At 43.3% G+C, this 20,889-nt stretch overlaps 1 protein-coding gene across 2 annotated transcripts in view; it reads right to left on the bottom strand.

Moving 5' to 3' along the window:
- The window catches only part of PYCR3 (pyrroline-5-carboxylate reductase 3), a 69,414-nt gene extending 52,363 nt beyond the window's left edge, over positions 1–17,051 (bottom strand). Inside the window, exons 1-4 of one of the 2 annotated variants that reach the window (XM_069220881.1) lie at positions 16,797–17,051; positions 2,335–2,386; positions 1,918–1,982; positions 122–301 (exon numbers count right to left, since the gene is read on the bottom strand). In XM_069220881.1, the coding sequence (XP_069076982.1) occupies positions 122–301; positions 1,918–1,982; positions 2,335–2,386; positions 16,797–16,826 (327 nt within the window). In that variant the 5' untranslated portion in view covers positions 16,827–17,051. The remainder of the gene's footprint in view (positions 1–121; positions 302–1,917; positions 1,983–2,334; positions 2,387–16,796) is intronic. The other variant, XM_069220880.1, reaches the window with a different exon arrangement.
- Positions 17,052–20,889: the final 3,838 nt, after the last annotated feature.

The raw sequence follows: 20,889 nt of genomic DNA, 5'->3' as shown, positions 1-20,889 counted from the left end.
TTGCAAAGTATGTGAAAATGCTACCTTGTATTTTGTGCCCTTCTCTAAATGGGTGAAATACAATTTGCATGTTTCTGTGAAGGGGTGACTCTGAAAAGAGATACCCTTTAAGAATACTCACCATTTCCAATGTTTCAAGAGTGATACCAGCAGCCAAGGATACCACTGTATGCTCTTTGGTGACCGAAGACGATACCTCTTTCAAAACTCCGGGAACAATATGTGGTTTCGTGGCTAAAATGACCACTTTGCAGTCCTTCAGCACAGTGACATTGGAATGGGTTGTTCTACAGCCGTGATCCTAAATACAACAGACAACAAAAACAACACTGATAAATGAATTCTACAAAGCCTTTAGCTCACATTTCAATGTCTTATTTTAGGCAAATGTGTACAGCACACACCTAGAATAACCCTGAACATGTGTGCCCAAAGAGGACTGTGCCACTGCACGTTGGGAAGTGAGACTCTAGCGGGCTGCACTGCCATGAGGACAGACTCGAACCAGGCACTGTCCTGAGAAGTGTCTTTAGTTGCCTCATGTCCTACGACTCCACCTGCCTCACCCTGCACCCGGAAGAGGGCCTGGGAGCCACTGGAGACCACCTGCGAAGCCAGGGCCTGTCTGTAAGCGACACTCCACTCCAGGCAGCTGTTACTGCCACAGATGAAACCCGAACACAAAAGCAGTTGCAGCTGCCACATATCTCCTCCACCCTCCCCCACACACAGCATGGAAGGGGCTACGTGTGCTGCAGACTTTGCAACAAGCTGAAGAAAGAGACTCCCATTGGTGAGAATTAAATACTGAGACTAAGGCTGTAAGACCGAGCGCATAAACTCTGAAAGAGATGTGCAGCACAACAACTAGAAAACTGCAACAGCCTACTTTACTTCTCGTACGTGGAGGGTGGTGAAGAAAGGTGGCGGTGAGGCGGGTGGGGGCGTAGGAGGGATCCTGAACCATGGCTATAGTGGCCCCGCACTAGTGGACCTACCTGCATCTTACTGTGTGTGGTATTTCATTACTGAGTACATTAACGTACTTTCATTTTTATAAAAGACAAGCACTGGGTTTGACAATCAATTATTGGGCTGGTGGGTGATTGTTGAGTTCTGAGCTTGATGAACTCTCACACTAACCTTTCTGATAAGTCTATGACTGCTTACTATAGCTACCACAGAGCATCAAGTACTGAAGGGGTTGTATTTGGCCCAATCTGTACAGCCATAGTAGGACATAGGTGTATTTGGAGGAAGTGTTTGACTTCAGAACAGTACCAAATAGCACACCTGCCTAGAACTGAAGACAGTCTTAAGAAAGTATGGTCGCCCGAGGCAAGGGAACAGGCACTTCCAGGAAAATCAGGTACCTTACAATACGATGTTGCATGGAAAACTAGGAGAGGATGGAAGCAGTTGGACTGAAGAAGGAGACACAGAGGACCAAGAAGGGTGAGAGAGACAGGATGGGAGAAGCAGGACGCAGAGTATGGATAGAGAATAATTGACCCTTAAAGGTGGTTGACAAAATGAACATAAAGTGATACGTGAAACATGTACAGTTAGACAAGAACTTGGCAGTGTGTGCTAGGTGCCCCAGGCACAGTTGAATCGACCACAGAAGGAGGGCAGGCAGAGAGGGGAAGAAGAGGCACATCTCACAAAAAAGATGGGAAAAAAAATATTCACCACTGGAGACGGGAAAGAAAACAGCAAAAGAGGGACGAAAGAGTCAAACAGGGAATTAAGCAAGCACAATAAAATGGACATGCAACAAGAAAAGCCGGGAGGGAAACGACAGGTGAAGCAAGTAATGTATGGAATAATATAGGAAGGATTGGCACAAGGGGAGTTACAGCAGGACAAGCTAATAGTTAGAAAGTAAACAAGAATGATAGATGATTGCAGCCTTACCCTAAATTTTCCAAGGTTCCGGTCAGAGGGTGCGCTCACCAAAATATTTTGTGGCAGTATTTTACCTTTCAATAAACAAAACAGAGAGAGCAAATCAGTATCAATTTTACCAACAAAGCTTAATATCCATTAACTGTATTTTCTTCCTATCAAAGACTTCAGTCTGGTTAACTTTTGCCCTTAAGTATCAATCCATTTTCCTATAGACACATAATGGGTAAAACATTTTCATACATCAAGTTCTGTGGGTCTTCCCGGGACTGTTCAATTCAGTTAGCTAAGAATGGTAGCCTGCAGCATGGCTGCCAGAATACAGTGAAAACATTCACCCTGGCAATGGGATGGATCTGCCTGCCACACAACTACTTTTATTTAGAACCCAATGCCATACTAGAATAAAGGTCTTGTGTTACAAACCCTTGATTACAAGCGTCCACACTGCCCTGGAAAAGTGCTGCACACAAAAGCCCTGCAACATAACAAAACAAGGTCTAGAATCAGCAAGCAACATAAAAGGATACAAAAATGTCCCACAACAGTGCATACGAGATTTCAATATAGGGCCTCAAAAGGTAATCTCTCAGTCTAGCAGACAGTTGGTTTAGCAGGGTAACCGAGTGATTAATCTGACCCTATGGGTTCTGATTGACAAGTCAAGCACAGGTGTCAGTGGATCAAGTACTAGCTGGAAGTAATGGTTTAACCAATGGTTTGGTTTGAAAAGAGCTGGTCCTGAGCCAGGTTTGTGTTTTTTGACAGTGTGGTCTGTTAGAAACGGCAGTATTAGTTGAGGGATTTTGGGGGCGGGCAGGAGGGGAATAAGAGTACCCTGCCTAAATAATAATCACAATCCTTGTCAAGGTGAACCACAACCTAAATTAGCTTGTGCTTAACTCTCTAATAGCTTTGCACAGACACAGTCAGGCTTAATTTAGAGGCGATGTGGAAAGTATTTATGCAGTACTCAAACAGTAATAGAGTGAAAACACAACATAAGAAAGCTTCCAAGCCACTTTAGAAAGAGTAATTTCTAATAAATAACATGCCGCCAAAACAACTTAAATCCAATATGTACAACAGGAGATATGCATTTTTAAACTTTAAAGTGAAAAACAGCCCCAAAAAGAACAAAGCGTCTGCCCAAGTTATATGGTCGTGCTACAATGGGTCAATGTCAAAAGTTAAGGCCAACCACGATAAAGCACGGGTCAGATTCAGGGACCATGTTCATCTCAGTGGAATGTCCACCTTAATTCGGAGTTAGAACATTTTATGGAGAAAAGTGGGCCTCAATGAGTCGTCAGCAGGACAGACTGCAAGCTCAGTCCAAAACAGATCCAAAATAGGGCTTTGTGATGACAGGCTGCTGAAGTCTGCAGGGTCCCTTTGCGACTGTCAACAAAGGTGAGGAAAGCTCTGAGCGGGCAAAGTCTGTGCTCAGGAAGGGAAGACCTCTATATTGACTGGTTGCCGCTCTGTCGGTCCGAAGAATCTTTTCTGGAAGTCAGATCTCCTTCAGCAGGGTAAATCCAGCAAGTTGAGTCTGACTAGCGATTTGATGTTGATACTTTTGGCTCAACAGCAGCCCCGTGTCTCCAGCTGGTTCTTCAGGAGAAAAGATGGCCAAACTTTTCTACATTTTTTGCAGTGTGAGCAGGAGGAGTACACTCCAACAACAGCCAATGGTCCAGGACCTGAGCGGTACCACTTGGGGGGGTGCGGGGGTTAGGACTCACTCTAGCAGGAAGGGTCCAGGCAAGGTCCAGTAGGTACTGATCAGCTGGGCAGTAGCAGGGAGAGAGGCCTCTGGAAGCTTGCTGTGTCCCTGTAGCTCAAGCAGACAGTCAGTCTACTCCACCTTGGAACCACTTCTGGGGTCCTGAGTTCAAGGGAAGTAGGTCCAGTATTCAGGTTCTCCAGAAAGCAAGGCAGTCATTTTTCTGATCCACACAAGTCCAGGAGTGTTCTGATGATAGGTTCTTGGGCTGACACTTTTATGCCCAGTGCCAGCCGATGGGTGCAAGGTAAACCCTTTGTCTGCCCCTTAAACCAGTTCTGGTTAGTTCCGCCTTTCCTTTTTTGATTTGGAACCAGCCTATCTTTAAAGACAAAAAACAGGTAGGCCTAGGTGTGAGCTGCAATTGCCAGTGCGGCACAGTTTGAAGTCAAGAAGAGCTGGGTATAGCACCCAGGGTATCCGTTGAAGCTCAGGAAGGGGAAAGGCACAGGAGCAGAATACCCCTCCCCACACTCAAGGCCCTTTGTCCACTGTTTGAGAGCAATACACAATGCTCCAGGGGACCCATCAGGGGTCAGGCGACAGTGGCAGCAAAGCATTTCGTGTTTAGGTAGGAAAATTAAAACTTTCTAAAAATGTAATTTCCAAAATATTAATATAATAACTGACTTTAATGTTAAGTTAGCAGGGGTGTGGAACTCCTATAGCCCGATGCCCAGGATGTGTTGTTTGGGGTCAAGGACAACAAGTTTTCATGTTTATTTTGTCCTTGGGACAAGTAGGCCCAACCCCCTGCAGCACAAACCCTTTAGCTGCCAGTTTATAGTACCACATTATATATCAGGGAAAGGCAGTGTCCTCAGTTAAGGTAGTATGTTAATGTTGTTAAAACTTGTATTTGTGGTTCATTAATGCAAAGCCTTTATTATTAGAGTGAGCGATCTAAAGAAATGTAATCTCGGACTGAACTACTGACAGTGGTTCTAGTAAAAATCAATACACGTTTGCTAAGTTTAACAATATGTACGTATAATGCTCCCAGAATGTTCTCTAGTTACATGCTAATATTTGGAGAAGCTCAAAAGCAAGATTGATTATTTTTTACTTTTAAAAAAATGTTCACCAAAAAATGCAACTAGGAAAAAAACACATTTTGCTAAACTACTGTAGCATTTTGGTGACCATTTCTTTGAAGCATCATTGAGGAAAATGTGTTGACGCATGTTAATACTTCCAAAAATATTCATAATGGAATCAGTGTAACCAGTTTCAACAAGATTATGAGAAATATGAAAATAAACAAACACTGGCAAAGTCAGTAGGTCTGACATTATTGGTCAGCATTTTGGCTTGGTCAATGAGTGCTTTGTTTTGATATGGTTTTTGCAAAACTTTATTGTTGTACCTCTCGGGTCCTCACCATTGTATCAAACATTACTGTCAAAAAGCAAAAATATGTTTTGGTCTCAAAAAGAACATATTGCCACAGAAGTCCCTGGCACTCAACAAAACTACTTTGTGTGCAGATATATGCTCCTTGTGAAAGAGCAGAATATTGTCACTCACAGTGAAGCCAGCCGCTAGATAAAGAAAGAGAATTTTAATAAAAACAAAAAGGTCTTGGTTAATGCCAGACCCTAACTAGGGGCCCAATTCTTAAAGAAAGTCACAAAAGTGCACCCATAGCATATTGTCGTTGGTCCTTTTTAGTTCCCTGCCTGGGCCCAGGAGGTAGCTTAGCATTTAGCTTTCGGACCTGTTGCCCTTTTTACCTAGTCCCCTTTGACCTATTGATCATGCTCTGTGTAATTCTATTTAAATATTTATTTCCTTTTAGCACTGCTTGCAGATGCGTGCTTTCTAGAGAAATGTTTTAATTCTCCTAATCAGTGTTATTCTAAGAATGCGTCATTATCAGTGATGTACGTAGGTAATGTCATCATGCCCCTTTGTTTTACGCTGACGAGAACAGAATGCAAACAGGTCAGGTATTTGTTATGTAATTACAGACACAGGTTTGCACACACAATCTGAGGTTTAGGTACACACTTGGGTCAGAATTCCTGCACAAACAGTAACATAAGCCCTATAAAAACACCTCACAAGACCAAGGTCAGTAGAGGGGGATCCACCAGGATACACAATCTAGACTCCATGCCGCTTTGCAGCGAACCACAGCCTTGTGTCCCCACGATTCCTGATCCGGAGACTAATGAAACAATCTCATCTCAAGGTAACATGGTTGGAGGCATTTCTGATGGACACTGTACTGGCAGATTAGGCTTATCATACCCAGCTCTCACTTTAGGCCTTATTACTAAGAATTGCATATTTCATGGTAATTGCAATGTGTTGGTGGTTTTCATATTTACCACTTTTATCCTCACCATTCTGCTTCTGTTATTGCTCATTGTCCTTGTCATTGCAGCACATGCATTTTATTGAAGACTGCAGTCTTTTCAATAAATATATTGAAAACTGTCTAGCATCTCCTTCAGTGCCTATGCATGTATGTAAGAGACTTACTTCTAACAACAGAAAAGGGATGAGATTTGTTACACCACAACTTTCCTGAGAGGTCTCCAGAGTCCATGCACTAGACTGCCAGAAATCACCATTACTAATTAGGGTTTGGGCGAGGTACTGCTAGAGAGTCGGGACGTTTGGTCCCACAGCTTCTAACTGGCATAGGAGTGACTCAGTCACCTACGTAGAAAAGGGTTGCTCACCCCCAAACCAGCAGTCTCGCTGAGAGGCGAGAGTCAAACACGACAAAATGTCCTTGCATTAATGCAGATTTACAGGTTTCATTATTTCACAAGAATTTACGTAAGTAAGCAAGGAAATCCTACTGCTAGAGAATATTTGTGAACTACATCTTAGCACACGCAAACACACATGTGCATATTTGCTCATGCGGAAATCTGTTGAGCATTTACAAGTTCACCTTTCCTCCAACCACTTTTTCCCCCCCCCAACTCTGGAAAAAAGGTTTGCTTCTGCACTTATCAAGAGTAAATTTCCAACCTTTCTCAGTATGGGAAAAGATTAAGAGAAAAGCTGATGAAACCCCACAAAACATTCAAGTTAGTAGGTTTGCCCAGACTGAAGAAGGCATTCTAACCCTCGGACTACTGCTTACCGCTACCTTCAGCCCTAGTATTTAGATTTGCAGAAAGGTGGCAAAATAAGTGAATTGCTAGTATTCAAAACCTTCTACTGTATGAGCTCTGGCTATTATCAGAGCACTTATATAATGAGATTGCTGTCATAACTTGTCACTGCACTAACTGGCACCAAAGGGACGAAGTGGATTTTTACAGGACAAGAAGATTTATGAAGCTACCCATCCCATGGACTTGTACATATTTTATTAAATTCCACACCCTGAGTTAGATTTTAAATTACTATTAAAAAAGGTCTTTCAACTCTTTTTCTAGCGGTTTCTAAACTGAATTTAGCCTTTATTGAATGTAATTGGGTAAACCATTGTTAGTCTTTGGAAGGGCCAGACTTGCCACAGTGAAAATGACATTGGAGGCTTTTCACTGTCAGGACATGTAAAACATTAAAACATACAAGTCTTTCTTCTTAAATACCATGCACCCTGCCCTGTGAGCAGTTAGGGCCTACCTTACAGGAGACATAAAAATATTTTTTTTAAAGTTTAGGCCTGGCAAAACGTTTATTTTACTAGGCCGGAAAGGCAGATTAAAGCTACCGACCTAGGCTGCAATGACAGGCCTCAGACATGTTTCGTAGTTCTACTTTAGTTGGTGGCACTATGAGTGCGGCAGTTCACTAGCAGCATTTTACTTACATAATTACAGGCCCTCGGTACAAGTAGTTGCCTATACTAAGGACTTCCAAGTAAATTAAACAATTGTGTATACCAATTTTACCATGTTTAATAGGGAGAGCAAAAGCACTTTACTACTGGTCAGCAGGAGTAAAGTTCATAGAGTTCTATGGTCAACAAAAACAGGTTAAGTAAATGAAGTAAAAAATCTTGGGGAATACCAAGCAAAGGATGGTCATTTCCAAAAAGGTCACTGAGAGTAAGGTTTTATGTCTGGATCCAAGTGACTTGGCATTCGGTGAAATTCTAGGTGCAATGCCATCATGGTTCATGTCATTGAGCCAGATTTGGACTGTATCTTGCTCTTGGCAAAAATGAGGATTTCTGTCTTGGTTGGACTGAGCTTCAGGTATGTGCTGGACATCCAGGTCTGAATGATGTGCAAGCAGTGTCTGAGGCCCTTCATGTCTGAAGAAGAGGAGACTTCAAGTAGAGTAGACCATTATTGGCATATTTATAAATCTTGATGCTGTTCTTTCTGAATGGAGCCCAAAGTGGCTCCATGAAAATGTTGACGAGGACAGGAAACAGCTTGACGCCCCGGGGGGTCTCCAGAGGTGACAGGGAGGTTTTGTAAACTGGAGTTTTCATGTGAGCACATTGGTGTCAGTTGGAAATATAAGAGGAGAATGAGTGAAGGACATTGCAGGTGAATCCCATTCAAGACTTGGCTGAAAAGAACTGGAACAAGTGTGTCAGTGGCTCCATCATTGATGCAACAAAAGCAGAGCGGAAATGTGGATTCTCTGTCTGCACTTCTTTCAGGTGTCTGTTCCAGGTTGTTCTCCAGGTACAGCTTTTGTACCTGGAGTACCCATGACCGAGACACAAAGGAGGTATGAGGTCTCTGCACCTGTCTATCAATAACCACACTGAACACTGATCAGGAAATAGAATAAAGACAGTCCTCAGCTATATGTTATTTCTCACCCTAACCCAATCATCTACCAAATGGCAGTGCTTCGGAAAACTAATCAACAGTCCTGGACCGGAAACAAGCATCCTGGAATGTTTGACATTGTTCAGCATTCCTGTCTTTGGGCCTCGGCAATCCACCGGCTGCAATTCAATGTTACCCCGGAAAAAGGCCCATCATTCACTAGGCACAACACCTGCAGCTGATTGCACTGCAAGATGGCTTCCCCAACATTCTGCTGTGGTCTTCCCTTGACCTTGGATCAAGCCTCAAGCTCACTCATCTCTCTCAGAAGCAGGCATGGAGATCAACATCTCCACCACTGCTGGTGCTGGACTCAAACTTTGAGGCTTTAACTAGCTGAGACTGTAAATCTGAGCAGATGAACAGAGGACTGAAGCTAAATGTCATGGCAATCTGCACCCAAGCCTTGAGACTTTCCTGGAATACACTTAAGCCAGAGGTGAGGAGGCCTACTTAGATTCACTTAAGGAAGGGAACGCCCATGAGGGCAGAACTAAAACACTGAGTTAGACATTTACCTATTTTGGTGCTGGGTGACCGTTGAGTGATGAGCTAGAGAACCCCAACACAACTTCTCTCAGCCTGTGACTGCTCGCCCCATCTACCACTGAGAGGCAACTGCTGAAGAGTGTGTACTTGGCCAGTTTTGCAGAACCATAGTAGGACAGGCCTAAATGGAACCTGCATGCCTCTATTACCCATTGCATATAGCCAGGGCCAGAGTTAAGCTGCAGGAGCAGAACAAATTGTGCAGTGGGGTTAGCTAAACTATGCAGCAAGAAAGGACAAATTATAGTGTACGATGCAGCACATTTTGAGGCACTATCACTTCACTATTTTGTCAGGTTTATTATGTTGTCCCTATCTGGGAAGAGGCGTACCACATTAGCATAAGTTTAACATTTAAATAATCAGCAAAAAAAAGTTGACCTCTCATTCTGTGATGAAGGGTCTACCACCTCACAGCAAAATGTGCTGCAGTGTTTTTAGTAACTTCTGATTCAGTTGAGCTAGAAACATTCTTTTTTTGTTGAAATCTTCAAAACATGCAGAAGATGATGCTTTATGTGGCAAGAGTGGAAAATCGACTATGCTCAATATCTTGAGAACTGTATATTTTTTCATTCTCAGACATGTAGATTTGCAATGTGCAGATAAGAAGACCAAAAAGGTACCTTTGGTAAGCAATAATAATTCATGAGCACACCGTCTTTCCACAGAAGGATTTGTGACCATCGTCATCTTCTTGAAATAACTTTGGAGAAGCTAGCTTTAGCTAAAGGGCCTATTTTTTAAATTCTGAGTGTATAGTGCCATGCTGATACCTGAAATGTGAGCAATAGGGGCTTGTGGTCATTAGCTATCGTAAGTAGGCAGCCATTCACACATACCTGGTACTCTGCACAACTGTAGCCAGAACACCGTCTGACTACAGATGAAGTGCATCAAATAAAAAGCAACGTTAGAAGGTCTGTTCCACTTGTACACTCAAGATCTGAATGAAATTCCTGTGCCTGTCATGGCCGGCATAACTCTGCTTCAAACTAGGAAATAGATCAAGATCCATCTCTATAAAAGGGCACTACATCACAACAAAAAAACAATCCACCTCAACTTATGGAACCGAGCAACCCCTTCCAATACCTGCCTCTTTCATTTTGACCCTCACTGGGCTGCTTTTTCTTTTTGGCTAGGTCTGTGCTAAACAAACACCACTTACATATTTGGGAAAATAGTTGCAGCTCCAGAGAATTGCAGTGATTTTTAATTTATTTGTGAGTAGCACAGCTCAGCAACAGTCAAAATCCAGCTTGCGTATGCGCAGGGGCTGCCCCCATGCTGTATCTGCCACGGACTAGGCTGCCTGGTCCCACGTACATCACCAGCTCATACGTCTTCTTTGTGTTGGAAGATACTCCTTTGCCATTTGGGACATACTCACTCGTCCACAGCACTAGCAGGGGTTCAAACAGTATTAGCACAATTAGGATGAACAACTCACAACCTTACTTGCTACATGGAAAAAGAGGTGACAGTGGCTGAACTGTAAACAAGATATCTTAAAGATCTGGGGCAGAATTCTCCTGATGGGACTTAGTGACTTGAGGTGCAAACAGAAAGAAAATGCATTTAACCACTTCTGCTTTAAAAAGCTTATGGAGCGACTACCAAAAAATGTTTATGAGGACACTTTTTTTAAATAAATGTTGCCCAGAGTAACTACTACAGCAACAAAAGCATTCTCCTAAAATAGGGTGTACTGTTGTGGGTTACTGATTTAAACATTTTCATATTTGTGGCATAGCCACTCTATGTGTTACAGTTCTGTTGCTTAACTAACAGCTTAGGTAATACTGGTATTAGAGCCATACTTACAATGTTAAAAGAGCGAGTATATATATATATGTTAGAAATGGGGTCTCTAGTTGGCAGAAATATACCCCCTTGTCCAAGTAGGGACGACAAACCTAGTCAGGATAAGTCACAAAAAATCCAAATTATCCTGTGCCCACCCACTGGTAGCTTGGCACTGAGCAGTCAGGCTTAATTTAGAAAGCAATGTGTAAAGTATTTGTGCAATAAAATCATACAGTAACAGTGAAAACACCACCAAAAATACACCACACAGGTTTAGAAAAATAGAAAATATTTATCTGAATAAAATAAAGCTCAAAACGACAAAGATCCAATAATCAAAAGTTGAAATATCACTTTTAAAAGGTTTAAAAGAGTCTTAATCCTTAGAAATGAACAGCTGTCTCTTTGTTACACACAGTACCTGGTATGTGTCAAAAATATCATGCATGGAGACAGCAGAGGAGGAGATGCATGGAAAAATAGGGTGTTGAGTCGGATTTTCTGACGCGGCACAGGTGATTGTTTCTTTCCACGCTGCAAGGGGTTTGCGTCGGTTTTTGGCGCGCAGTCTTGGTTCCTCACTGCGATGCGGGGATCTTTTGACGCCCACGGACGATGCAGATAAAATCCTTGATGTGCTGGAAGTAGACACGGGCGCTATGTCGATCCAGTAGGCGCTGCGTCGAATTTCCAGTCAGGAAGTTGGGGCTGCGTCGTTCCAGTCAGCTGTGAGGTGATTTCTCAGTCACAATCCAGGCTTTGCTTCTATTCCGGCAGGCGGTGCATCCATTTTCGACGCAAAAGGAGTTTCCTGAAGAGATTAAATCTTTTTGGCACCGAGACTTCAGAAAACAGGAGGCAAGCTAAATCCAAGCCCTTGGAGAGCACTTTTGGGGAAGGCTGAGTCCTTCTCAGCACAGTCAGAGGCCAGCAGAGCAACAGGAGGCAGCAGTGCTTCTCAGCAAAGCAGTCCAGATGAGTACTCTGGGCAGCCAGGCAGTTCCTTTTGACAGGGTGCAGGTGTAGGTCCAGAAGTGTCCGAGTTGTTGGGGTCTGAGGCCCAGTTTATATACCCAAAAATGTCTTTGAAGTGGGGGAGAATTCAAAGAGTGGTTTTGAAGTGCACAGTTCCCCTTTCAGTACAGTCCTGTCTGCCAGCGTCCGAGTAGGGGGTTTGGCAGTCCATTGTGTAAGGGCAGGCCACTAGCTTTTGAAATCTGTCAGGCACTCCACCCTTGAGTGCAGGTGTGACAGAGAGTCCTGTGTTTGTTTGGGTGAAATGCACAAAGGAGCTGTCAACCAGCCCAGACGTTGATTTGAAACAGGCTGTAAGGCACAGATGTTTTTTAAGTGCAGAGAAATGCCCACTTTCTAAAAGTGGCATTTCTAAAATAGTAATATAAAATCCAACCTCACCAATAAGCAGAATTTTCTATTACCATTCTGGCCATACTAAATATGACCTGTTACCCCTTACTGATCAGCATCTACCACTCAAAAAGTATATGAGGGCAGTCCTACTGCTAGTCTATGAAAGGAGCAGGCCTCAGTAGTGGAAAACGAATTTAGGAGTGTTTCACCAACAGGACATATAAAACAGATTTGTACATGTGCTGCCTTTTACCTACATAGCACCCTGACCTGTGGGATTGCCTAGGGCCAGGACTTGGCAAGTACTTTTAAATGCCAAGTCGAAGTGGCAGTGAAACTGCACACACAGGCCTTGCAATGGCAGGCGTGTGACATTAAGGGGCTACTTAAGTGGTGGGCATAATCAGTGCTGCAGGCCCACAGGTATCATTTAATTTACAGGCCCTGGGCACACGTAGCACACTTTACTAGGGACTTAAGTAAATTAAATATGCCAAATGGGTATGAACCAATGTTACCATGTTTAAGGAAGAGAGAATATGCACTTTAGCACTGGCTAGCAGTGGTAAATGGTGCAGAGTCCTAAAACCTGCAAAATCAGTGACAGAAAATTGGAGGGAGTCAGGCAGAAAGATGAGGGGTGACCACCCTAAGGCTGTCAGGGTTAACAATATCCCATAATGTACTGTTAACTAAAATACTAGCATTGTCTGTAGGTGCCACACATATCACAATAGACAAACTTGCTCGCCTAACACTACAAATGAGGCATTAAGTCAATTATACCTTTGTTTTCCAGCCAATGAAGGCGGATGCAAATCTGTAAAAGAATACTTTTTAATAAATTCAAAATACATTATAGACGTTAATCAAATAATTTAAAAGTGATTTTAATACAAATAATCTACTACACAGTAATAATGAAACCCCACCTAACAGTTTGGGGTTACTTGGCAGCTATGTTAGAATCCATGGTGGCTGAAAATCTCTGAAAGTGGTGCGGTGTAATGTTTGCAATGAGTTTACCTCCGGGTTTTCAAAATCTGCCTTGGGCGCCCTCACGCAAATGTAGCCATATACTCACACTCACTGTTTCCCACTCACAAAAGCACCCACGCACACACTCATCCTGGCACTATCACCGACCCTCACTCACTACTGGTACTATACAGGGGCTTTGATTTTAATTGCCAAGGTACAGGTCTTCTGCTTTAATGGTGCAGCAGGTACAGGTTTTTTCTATTTAGCTTTCTTTCTTAGATGGCAATGCAGAGTCTCCATGGCAGCAGCAGAGCAGGAATCCAGCAGAGGACATTAAAACCAGCAAGCCACAATTCCTTACGAGTAGCCAGACAAAGCAGCAGGGCCAGGTTTAAGAGAAAGACCCATGTCAAGCCCTCTCAGCTTCTTGATCGGACTGGAAACATAGAAGCCGATGCACTGTTGAGGATCCTGCCGCTGCTGCGCTGTGTGGCTCCTCATTCGCCTCATTTAGCAGATATACTGTGCTTCCGGAGTCATGCATTATATATCTGCTAAATAAAAAGGATTGTGTCTGTTTTAGGGGATAATAGTTGAATTATGCCCTTCACATGTGCAATCCAGACATCCATGTACAGAGTGCTGTGCTTTTAAACCACACATTGGATCGTCGCTCAGCCCCCTCCTCTTCCTCCTGTCTACAGGAACCTGGTGGAAATACCGAGACAAACTGACTTGAGCACAGCAGAGTTCATGTAAACATGGAAGTCCTGTTTGCATGAACACTGCTACATTAAATTACTACAAGTGTGAGCAGATGTTCTGAGAATTATGTGACGGCTCACATAAGGTGGGCTACGGCCTGAAACTCCTGAAGACGAGCTGTCCAGGGTTAAAATTAACGTTCTGGTTTACTGGAAATGTGCACATAGTCTAGCCATGGCCAGTCAGGGAGCACACACAGTTGTTGCCTTGCGATGAATCAAAGTATATTAGTGCAGTGCCAACTGTGCATGTTGCGGATATTGCACACACGACACCCCATGGATCACAATGAATAACAGCCATTTGGGTCCTATTTAAAGAATCTGGGTGCACTGTGGGGCATGCCAGTACACCAGAGCCGAGCAGGCCAACCAAGGCTTGAGTCTGGCTCAAGACGAATAGCTGGTTGTTGTAATCAAAGATGGATGCTCGTAGATTATAAAAGAAGTAGGTTTATTAACTTAGATGAAGGTTACAGATAAAGCCCCAACAGGAGCAGCATCCTGCTGCTCAGCCCTTCTCACTCCAACTGTCCACTCATCCAAGCACAAACACTGTCAACATTCCAACCATACTATGACCTCATTCACTGGCTGAGTAGCAGGGAACATTAAGGTAGTAGGGAGAATGCATAAGATAGAAAGAGGCCACAACACTGGTTCTGGCTTAGCCCTTGTCCTATGAGACCTGGTGAGCCCAAAAAGAGCTTAGTCCATCATCGTTGGCATGCCTGTTCCCTCCAAAATTCAGATTTAAACCGATTAGAAATGCCAAAGACAGGACAACTGCAGCCACAGAAATACACAGACAGGCGTCTATGCGCCAGGAAACAAAGACTTTTAAGACTGAGGGAGCAAACACACATAAGACGGATGGAGAACTTTCAAGGAGCATCCTCGGTGTTTGCAACGTAATGGATGTGCATAATGATTTAAAAGGGTCTATATACAAGGAGTAACCTGCACACCTTTCAAACTTATTCCATGCCAATAGTTTGAATGTTTTCAATAGTCACAGAGTTGTGGCTACTGTGACATACTTTGCGCATGTGTAATGCACAAGGAATAGTAAAGGGGAGAAGAACTGAATTTGTAGTTCTTAATGTAAATAAAATCGAATTAAAGACTGGGCATTTTAAAACCACTTGAACCCTTTTATTGTGTGGTATTGCTTTATTTTTTATTTTTTTAACTTTCTTGTCTTCTATTGTTGATGGTACATTTTTAGAGTTCAAATGAGAGCCTTGCTATTGGGATATCAGCTTTTTTTATTTAGTTTTGTGTTATGGCCTTTGTTGCGCAATATCTGAAACAGATTTCTAAAAGTTCATTATGGTGCAGTGTTTATCTAACAAACTTCTGCTGCTCACTATGTCCAGAGATGCATTTTTCACAGAACTGGTCACATGGCGGGGTTTCTCAAAGTGCTATGAATTCTAAAGAGAACAGTGTAGGGAAACGATATCCTCTCTCCCCATTCCAACACTAGAAGTGGGTGCCCGGCACAGATGAGAACCCAACATACAGTAAGGGTAGAATTAAGGAATGAAGGCAAACTGGAGCCTTATGTGCACAGGCAATGATGCCTCAAAGCAGTGCCTTTGGGATACAATCTCAAACTGCATTCTTCCATTTCTCCTCATTAAGGGGATATTCTTGAAAGTTTCAATATCACATCACAAAATGCCACTGAACACCCTACTGCTTTCACCTTAGCTGTGGCAAAGCTCAAAGGTTGACTTAGGTTTTGATTATTATAGCTTTGGGTGGACTGGAATAGTCTGAATTGTCACAATGGTAGTAATGGTTAGTAGTTGTGATCGTCCTGTCCTTAGTGGGAAGGGTATGCCATGGCGTGGTTCCCGTGCTTGCTATGCCACCGGATCCGAGCTAGGCTGGCTGATGAGGAGTGATACCCCACAACAGGTCCCAGGATGCTTGTTTTGGGTCCAGGGAGGACCTGACTAGGCTGGACTGTTCCCATGCATCTGGCTGGGTCCAAACTGGAACGGCGAGTATTAAAAATAAAAAACACAATGGATTTAGGACCCAGGTCTGTGACCGGGGTGAATGTTTGACAATTTTCAGCATTCTGTCCATCATCTGTTCTTTTTGCATTAGCAGCACTGGCAGAGGCAACGGGTGATGCAGGCTGCAGGAGCCTCCGAGAAGGGCCCTACAACTTAATTTGTTTAAAAAAAAAAAAAAGTAAAGCGCTGCCAACAACTCAAAAAGATAATGTTTCAAAAGAAAGCCTTAAAGTTAAAGCGAAAGATAATTCCCAAAAACTCTTCGGACACCATGCATCGTTTTGAAACGAATGCCTCGCAGCTTCCATTATCGCTATTAAATGAAAACACGTGCAAGAGGAGTGTGTTTCAGATACATTTATAACAGAATTATGTTTTTGAGTCACCCCTTGCTGGTTCTAAATGGCAGTGTTCAATGTACCTGCCAAAATGTCTTGTGTGACACCTTCAGCTAGCCCGAACTCTTCATTACGGGACTTCTAGTTTTGAGTTTAGCGTATGGACTTTCAGAATGCAAATTATTGCTTTTTCATATAAAATATATGTACTGCTCTTGTACCGGATTGCAAACAAAAATACAGACGGACAAAAATACGTTTTTTTAAGTGGTCTTGGTATATTTTCCATAACATGTACTACAACTCATGTCATTTCTGTGATTTTAAAAATAGTTTGTTGCAAGTTAGGTGTAACGTTTTAGGGACCCTTCTCGTATTTTAGACCGTAGAGCCAGGCCAGACCTCTGGCTCGGCTATGCCCATGAACAGCCTGGCCTGAGCACTCCTAAGGCAGACTGGCAGCGACTGACAGCTCTCCGGTCTACAACACCGGCGCTTACCCGTCCGCAGCATCCCCGCCAGGATCCCATATGCCATCTTCCCTGCTCCGACGAAGCCAACCGTCAGGGCACTGCCTCCGTCCTCCATCCCCGCTGCTGCCCTTCCCTGGGTAGTCCCCTGCCTGACCCCGCCTGCAGCGCCTAGAAGGGCCGCTTTTCTTCCGTCTCTTATGATATCAGTCCCTCGCCCACGCCGGAGTCCATCTTGTGTCCCCGCCGGAGCCGGCTTTCTGCTTCCGGTAGTGTTTTTTCTCTGTCTACCTGTGACGTCACAGATCCTCGAGGTTTCACTTTCGTTTCTCGACCGTTGCCCGTTTGTATCCGGAAGCCTCTCGGGTGCCTGTTCTGCACTTCAACGCCGTTTCCGTTAATCACCGCAATTATCCGGCCGCGCGATTTTCGCATAACTGTAGATTTGCCGCATTTGCCACAGAATCCATCATCTGTCACATAATCTGCAGATTTTAAACTATTTTTTTTTTTAGGTCAAATGGTTCAAAAGTCGGACGGTGTTGCCTTGCAAACATTTAGGCACGTGTAGCTGCCAGTGGAAGCCCCTTTGCAAAGGTTGACTGGTCACCTCTCTGTAGTTTATTGCTATATAAGGGAAACTGGTAATAAAGAGGTACAACTAATGCCCAGACAGTGTTAACAGGCTTAACCCCTTCGCTGCCCTGTCTTTTCCCCTCATGTGCCCAGCCTTTTTTTTGGCTATTTGGGGCGAACTGCGCATAGGCCCTCATAACTTTTTGTTCACATAAGCTACTCACGCCAAATTTGCGTCCTTTTTTTCCAACATCCTAGGGATTCTAGAGGTACCCAGACTTTGTGGGTTCCAATAAATTAGCCAAAATACAGCAAACATTTAGTTTTTAAAAAAAAATAAGGGAAAAAAGGGCTGCAGAAGAAGGCTTGTGTTTTTTCCCCTGAAAATGGCATCAACAAAGGGTTTGCAGTGGTAAAATCACCATCTTTCAGGAACAGGCAGACTTGAATTAGAAAACCCAATTTTTCAACACAATTTTGATATTTTACTGAGACATGCCCCATTTTTACAATTTTTGGTGTTATTTCAGCCTCCTTCCAGTTAGTGACAAAAGGGTGAGAAACCAATGCTGGATCCCAGAAAGCTAAACATTCCAGAAAAGTGGACAAAATTCTGAATTCAGTAAGGGGTCATTTGTGTAGATCCTACAAGGATTTCCTGCAGAACATAACAGCTGTAATAAAAAAATAAAATAGAAATTGAGGTGAAAAAATCTGCCATTTTTCTCCATGTTTTACTCTGTAACTTTTTCCTACAATGTCAGATTTTTGAAAGCAATATACCATTACGTCTGCTGGACTCTTCTGGTTGCGGGGATATATAGGGCTTGTAGGTTCATCAAGAACCCTAGATACCCATAGCCAATAAATGAGCTGCACCTTGCAATGGGTTTTCATTCTATACCGGGTATACAGCAATTAATTTGCTCTAATATATAGAAGAGTGAAAAAAAGGTATCAAGAAAACCTTTGTATTTCCAAAATGGCCACAAGATAAGGTGTTGAGAAGCAGTGATTATTTGCACATCTCTGAATTCCGTGGTGCCCATACTAGCATGTGATTTACAGGGCATTTCTCAAATAGACGTCTTTTTTTACACGTAAAGTTCATCCAGCAAGGCAGGAGGGTCCAAACAGGATAACTTCCTGTATTAAATGCCTTTATTCTGTGTTGTGGGAGCTTAAACCGCAGGACATGGACCCAAGTCCTCCCTTAGTAAGTAACACTGCTACGGACAGTAGGTTCCCACATCAGAAGTGTAATGTTAATGATAGAGTTATAAGGAAAAAATCAGACTGAGTCTCTTGAGTCCCATTCGGTGCACTTTAATCAGTAGAATGGTGGTGTATTCCCAAATTTTAGGTATGAGATTGGAGAGAGATAGTGTAATCCAAAAAGTAAAATGCAAGTTCGAAGAAAGTTACTGCCGAAGTCCAGTAGAATCTTGCCAAAGTCCAGTAGGATCTCAGCCTACAAGAAAAATTTGATGGCAAATATTTCCGCTTGTGACAGTATCGTGCATATTCTCTATCCAAGTCTCTCATGACAGCTGTGGAGAAGAGATCTATCGAATTTCCAGCCGGAAGAATGGGGGTAAAAGTGGACTTCAGCTGGAGGTCAGAAGAGTGATATTGATTAATGTTCAAGTCTAAGTCATAAGCCACTGAGGAAAGAGGAAGATCCGATTCCGTAGTATTAGACAAATTGCATAGAAGACCAATGTCTTCCAGATCTTGCACGGAGATATCACTTGAATTGGATGGGACAGATGGTGAGAGGGAAGAGGGGATAAATGTGGAAAAAAAGGATTTGGGTTTAAGTTGACGAATAAATTTGAAATAGTCAATTTTAGTTTGGGTGAAGTTCCAAATGTTTGTGGGACAGTAGGACAAACCTTTATTTAAGGAGCATAGTTCTATTGGGGAAAGCTCATAATCAGAAAGATTAACAACTAGTTGGTCGTCAAGTTTTGAGGTCGTAAAGTCTTGCTGCGGGCTCGTTTTTGTATACCTTAGGCGGCTGGTATTGTTGTTGAGATATCTGGAGGTTTTGGCCCAGGTATCTTTTAAAGTTCCAAGGCGATATCGCCGTGCTTCTTCGGATGGGTGACTTGTGGGGCTCCAACCAGGTTCTGTTACCCAGAATCCTTTGCAAACCTCAAAATTTGGCCAAAAAACACTTTTTCCTCTCATTTCGGTGACAGAAAGTTCTGGAATCTGAGAGGAGCCACAAATTTCCTTCCACCCAGTGTTCCCCCAAGCCTCCCGATAAAAATTGTACCTCACTTGTGTGGGTAGGCCTAGCGCCCGCAACAGGAAATGCCCCAAAACACAACGTGGACACATCACATTTTCCCAAACAAAACAGAGCTGTTTTTTGCAAAGCGCCTAGCTGTGGATTTTGGCCTCTAGCTCAGCCGGCACCTAGGGTAACCTAGCAAACCTTCGCATTTTTTAAAACTAGACACCTAGGGGAATCCAAGATAGGGTGACTTGTGGGGCTCTGACCAGGTTCTGGTACCCAGAATCCTTTGCAAACCTCAAAATTTGGCCAAAAAAACACCTTTTCCTCTCATTTCGGTGACAGAAAGATCTGGAATCTGAGAGGAGCCACAAATTTCCCTCCACTCAGTGTTCCACCAAGTCTCCTCATAAAAATGGTACCTCGCTTTTGTGGGTAGGCCTACTGCCCGCAAAAGGAAATGCCCCAAAACACTATCTGGACACATCAAAATTATCAAATACAATACTACCTGTTTTTGCGGGGGCACCTGCATTTTTGGTCCTGGGCTCAGCAGCCATCTAGGGAAACCTACCAAACCCAGACATTCCTGAAAAATAGACACCTGAGGGAGTCCAGGGAGGTGTGACTTGCGTGGACTTACCCAGAATCCTCAGCAAACCTCAAAAATAGCAAATAAATCATATTTTTCCCACATTTCTGTGTGGGATTACCGCACCGGGACAAATTTCATACCAACCAAAGTTCCCCCTCAGTCTCCCGGTAAAAATGATACCTCATTTGTGTAGGTAGACCAAGTGCTTGTGACAGGGAACAGTCAAAAACTTGTCGGAATTGAGGAGGAACCAAAGCGGGTCCAAAAGGGCAGTTTGAAAAAAAACATTTTTAGGCTGACAAGTGCAGCAGACTTTTTATCGGTATAGATGAGACTATGCTGGGTGGTAGGAATTTTGTGGATTCCTGCAGATTCTGGAAGGTTCCATTACAAAAATGTGGGGAAAATGTGTGATTTCCAGCAAAGTTGGAGGTTTGCAGGGCATTGTGGGTAAGAGAATGGTGCAGGGTGCATGTGAAACACACCACCCTGGAATCACCCAGATGTTTAGTTTTCAGATGTGTCTAGGTCTTGTGGATTTTTCTACATGGCAGCATCCCAAAGTCCATAAAGTGCAGCCCTCACCATTCCAAGTGGGATGATTTTGAGAGTTAGCCAAGCTGTCATGGCCCAAATGTAAAACCAAAACCCCAAATAATCAAATGTCCTTTTGCTTGCCGTGGGATAAGATGTTTTAGTGTGCGAGTGTG

Source organism: Pleurodeles waltl, chromosome 2_2 (assembly GCF_031143425.1).
Source record: "Pleurodeles waltl isolate 20211129_DDA chromosome 2_2, aPleWal1.hap1.20221129, whole genome shotgun sequence".
Taxonomy (NCBI): domain Eukaryota; kingdom Metazoa; phylum Chordata; class Amphibia; order Caudata; family Salamandridae; genus Pleurodeles; species Pleurodeles waltl.
The sequence above is the reverse complement of the archived record's forward strand: the minus strand, read 5'-3'. Positions and strand labels throughout refer to the sequence as shown.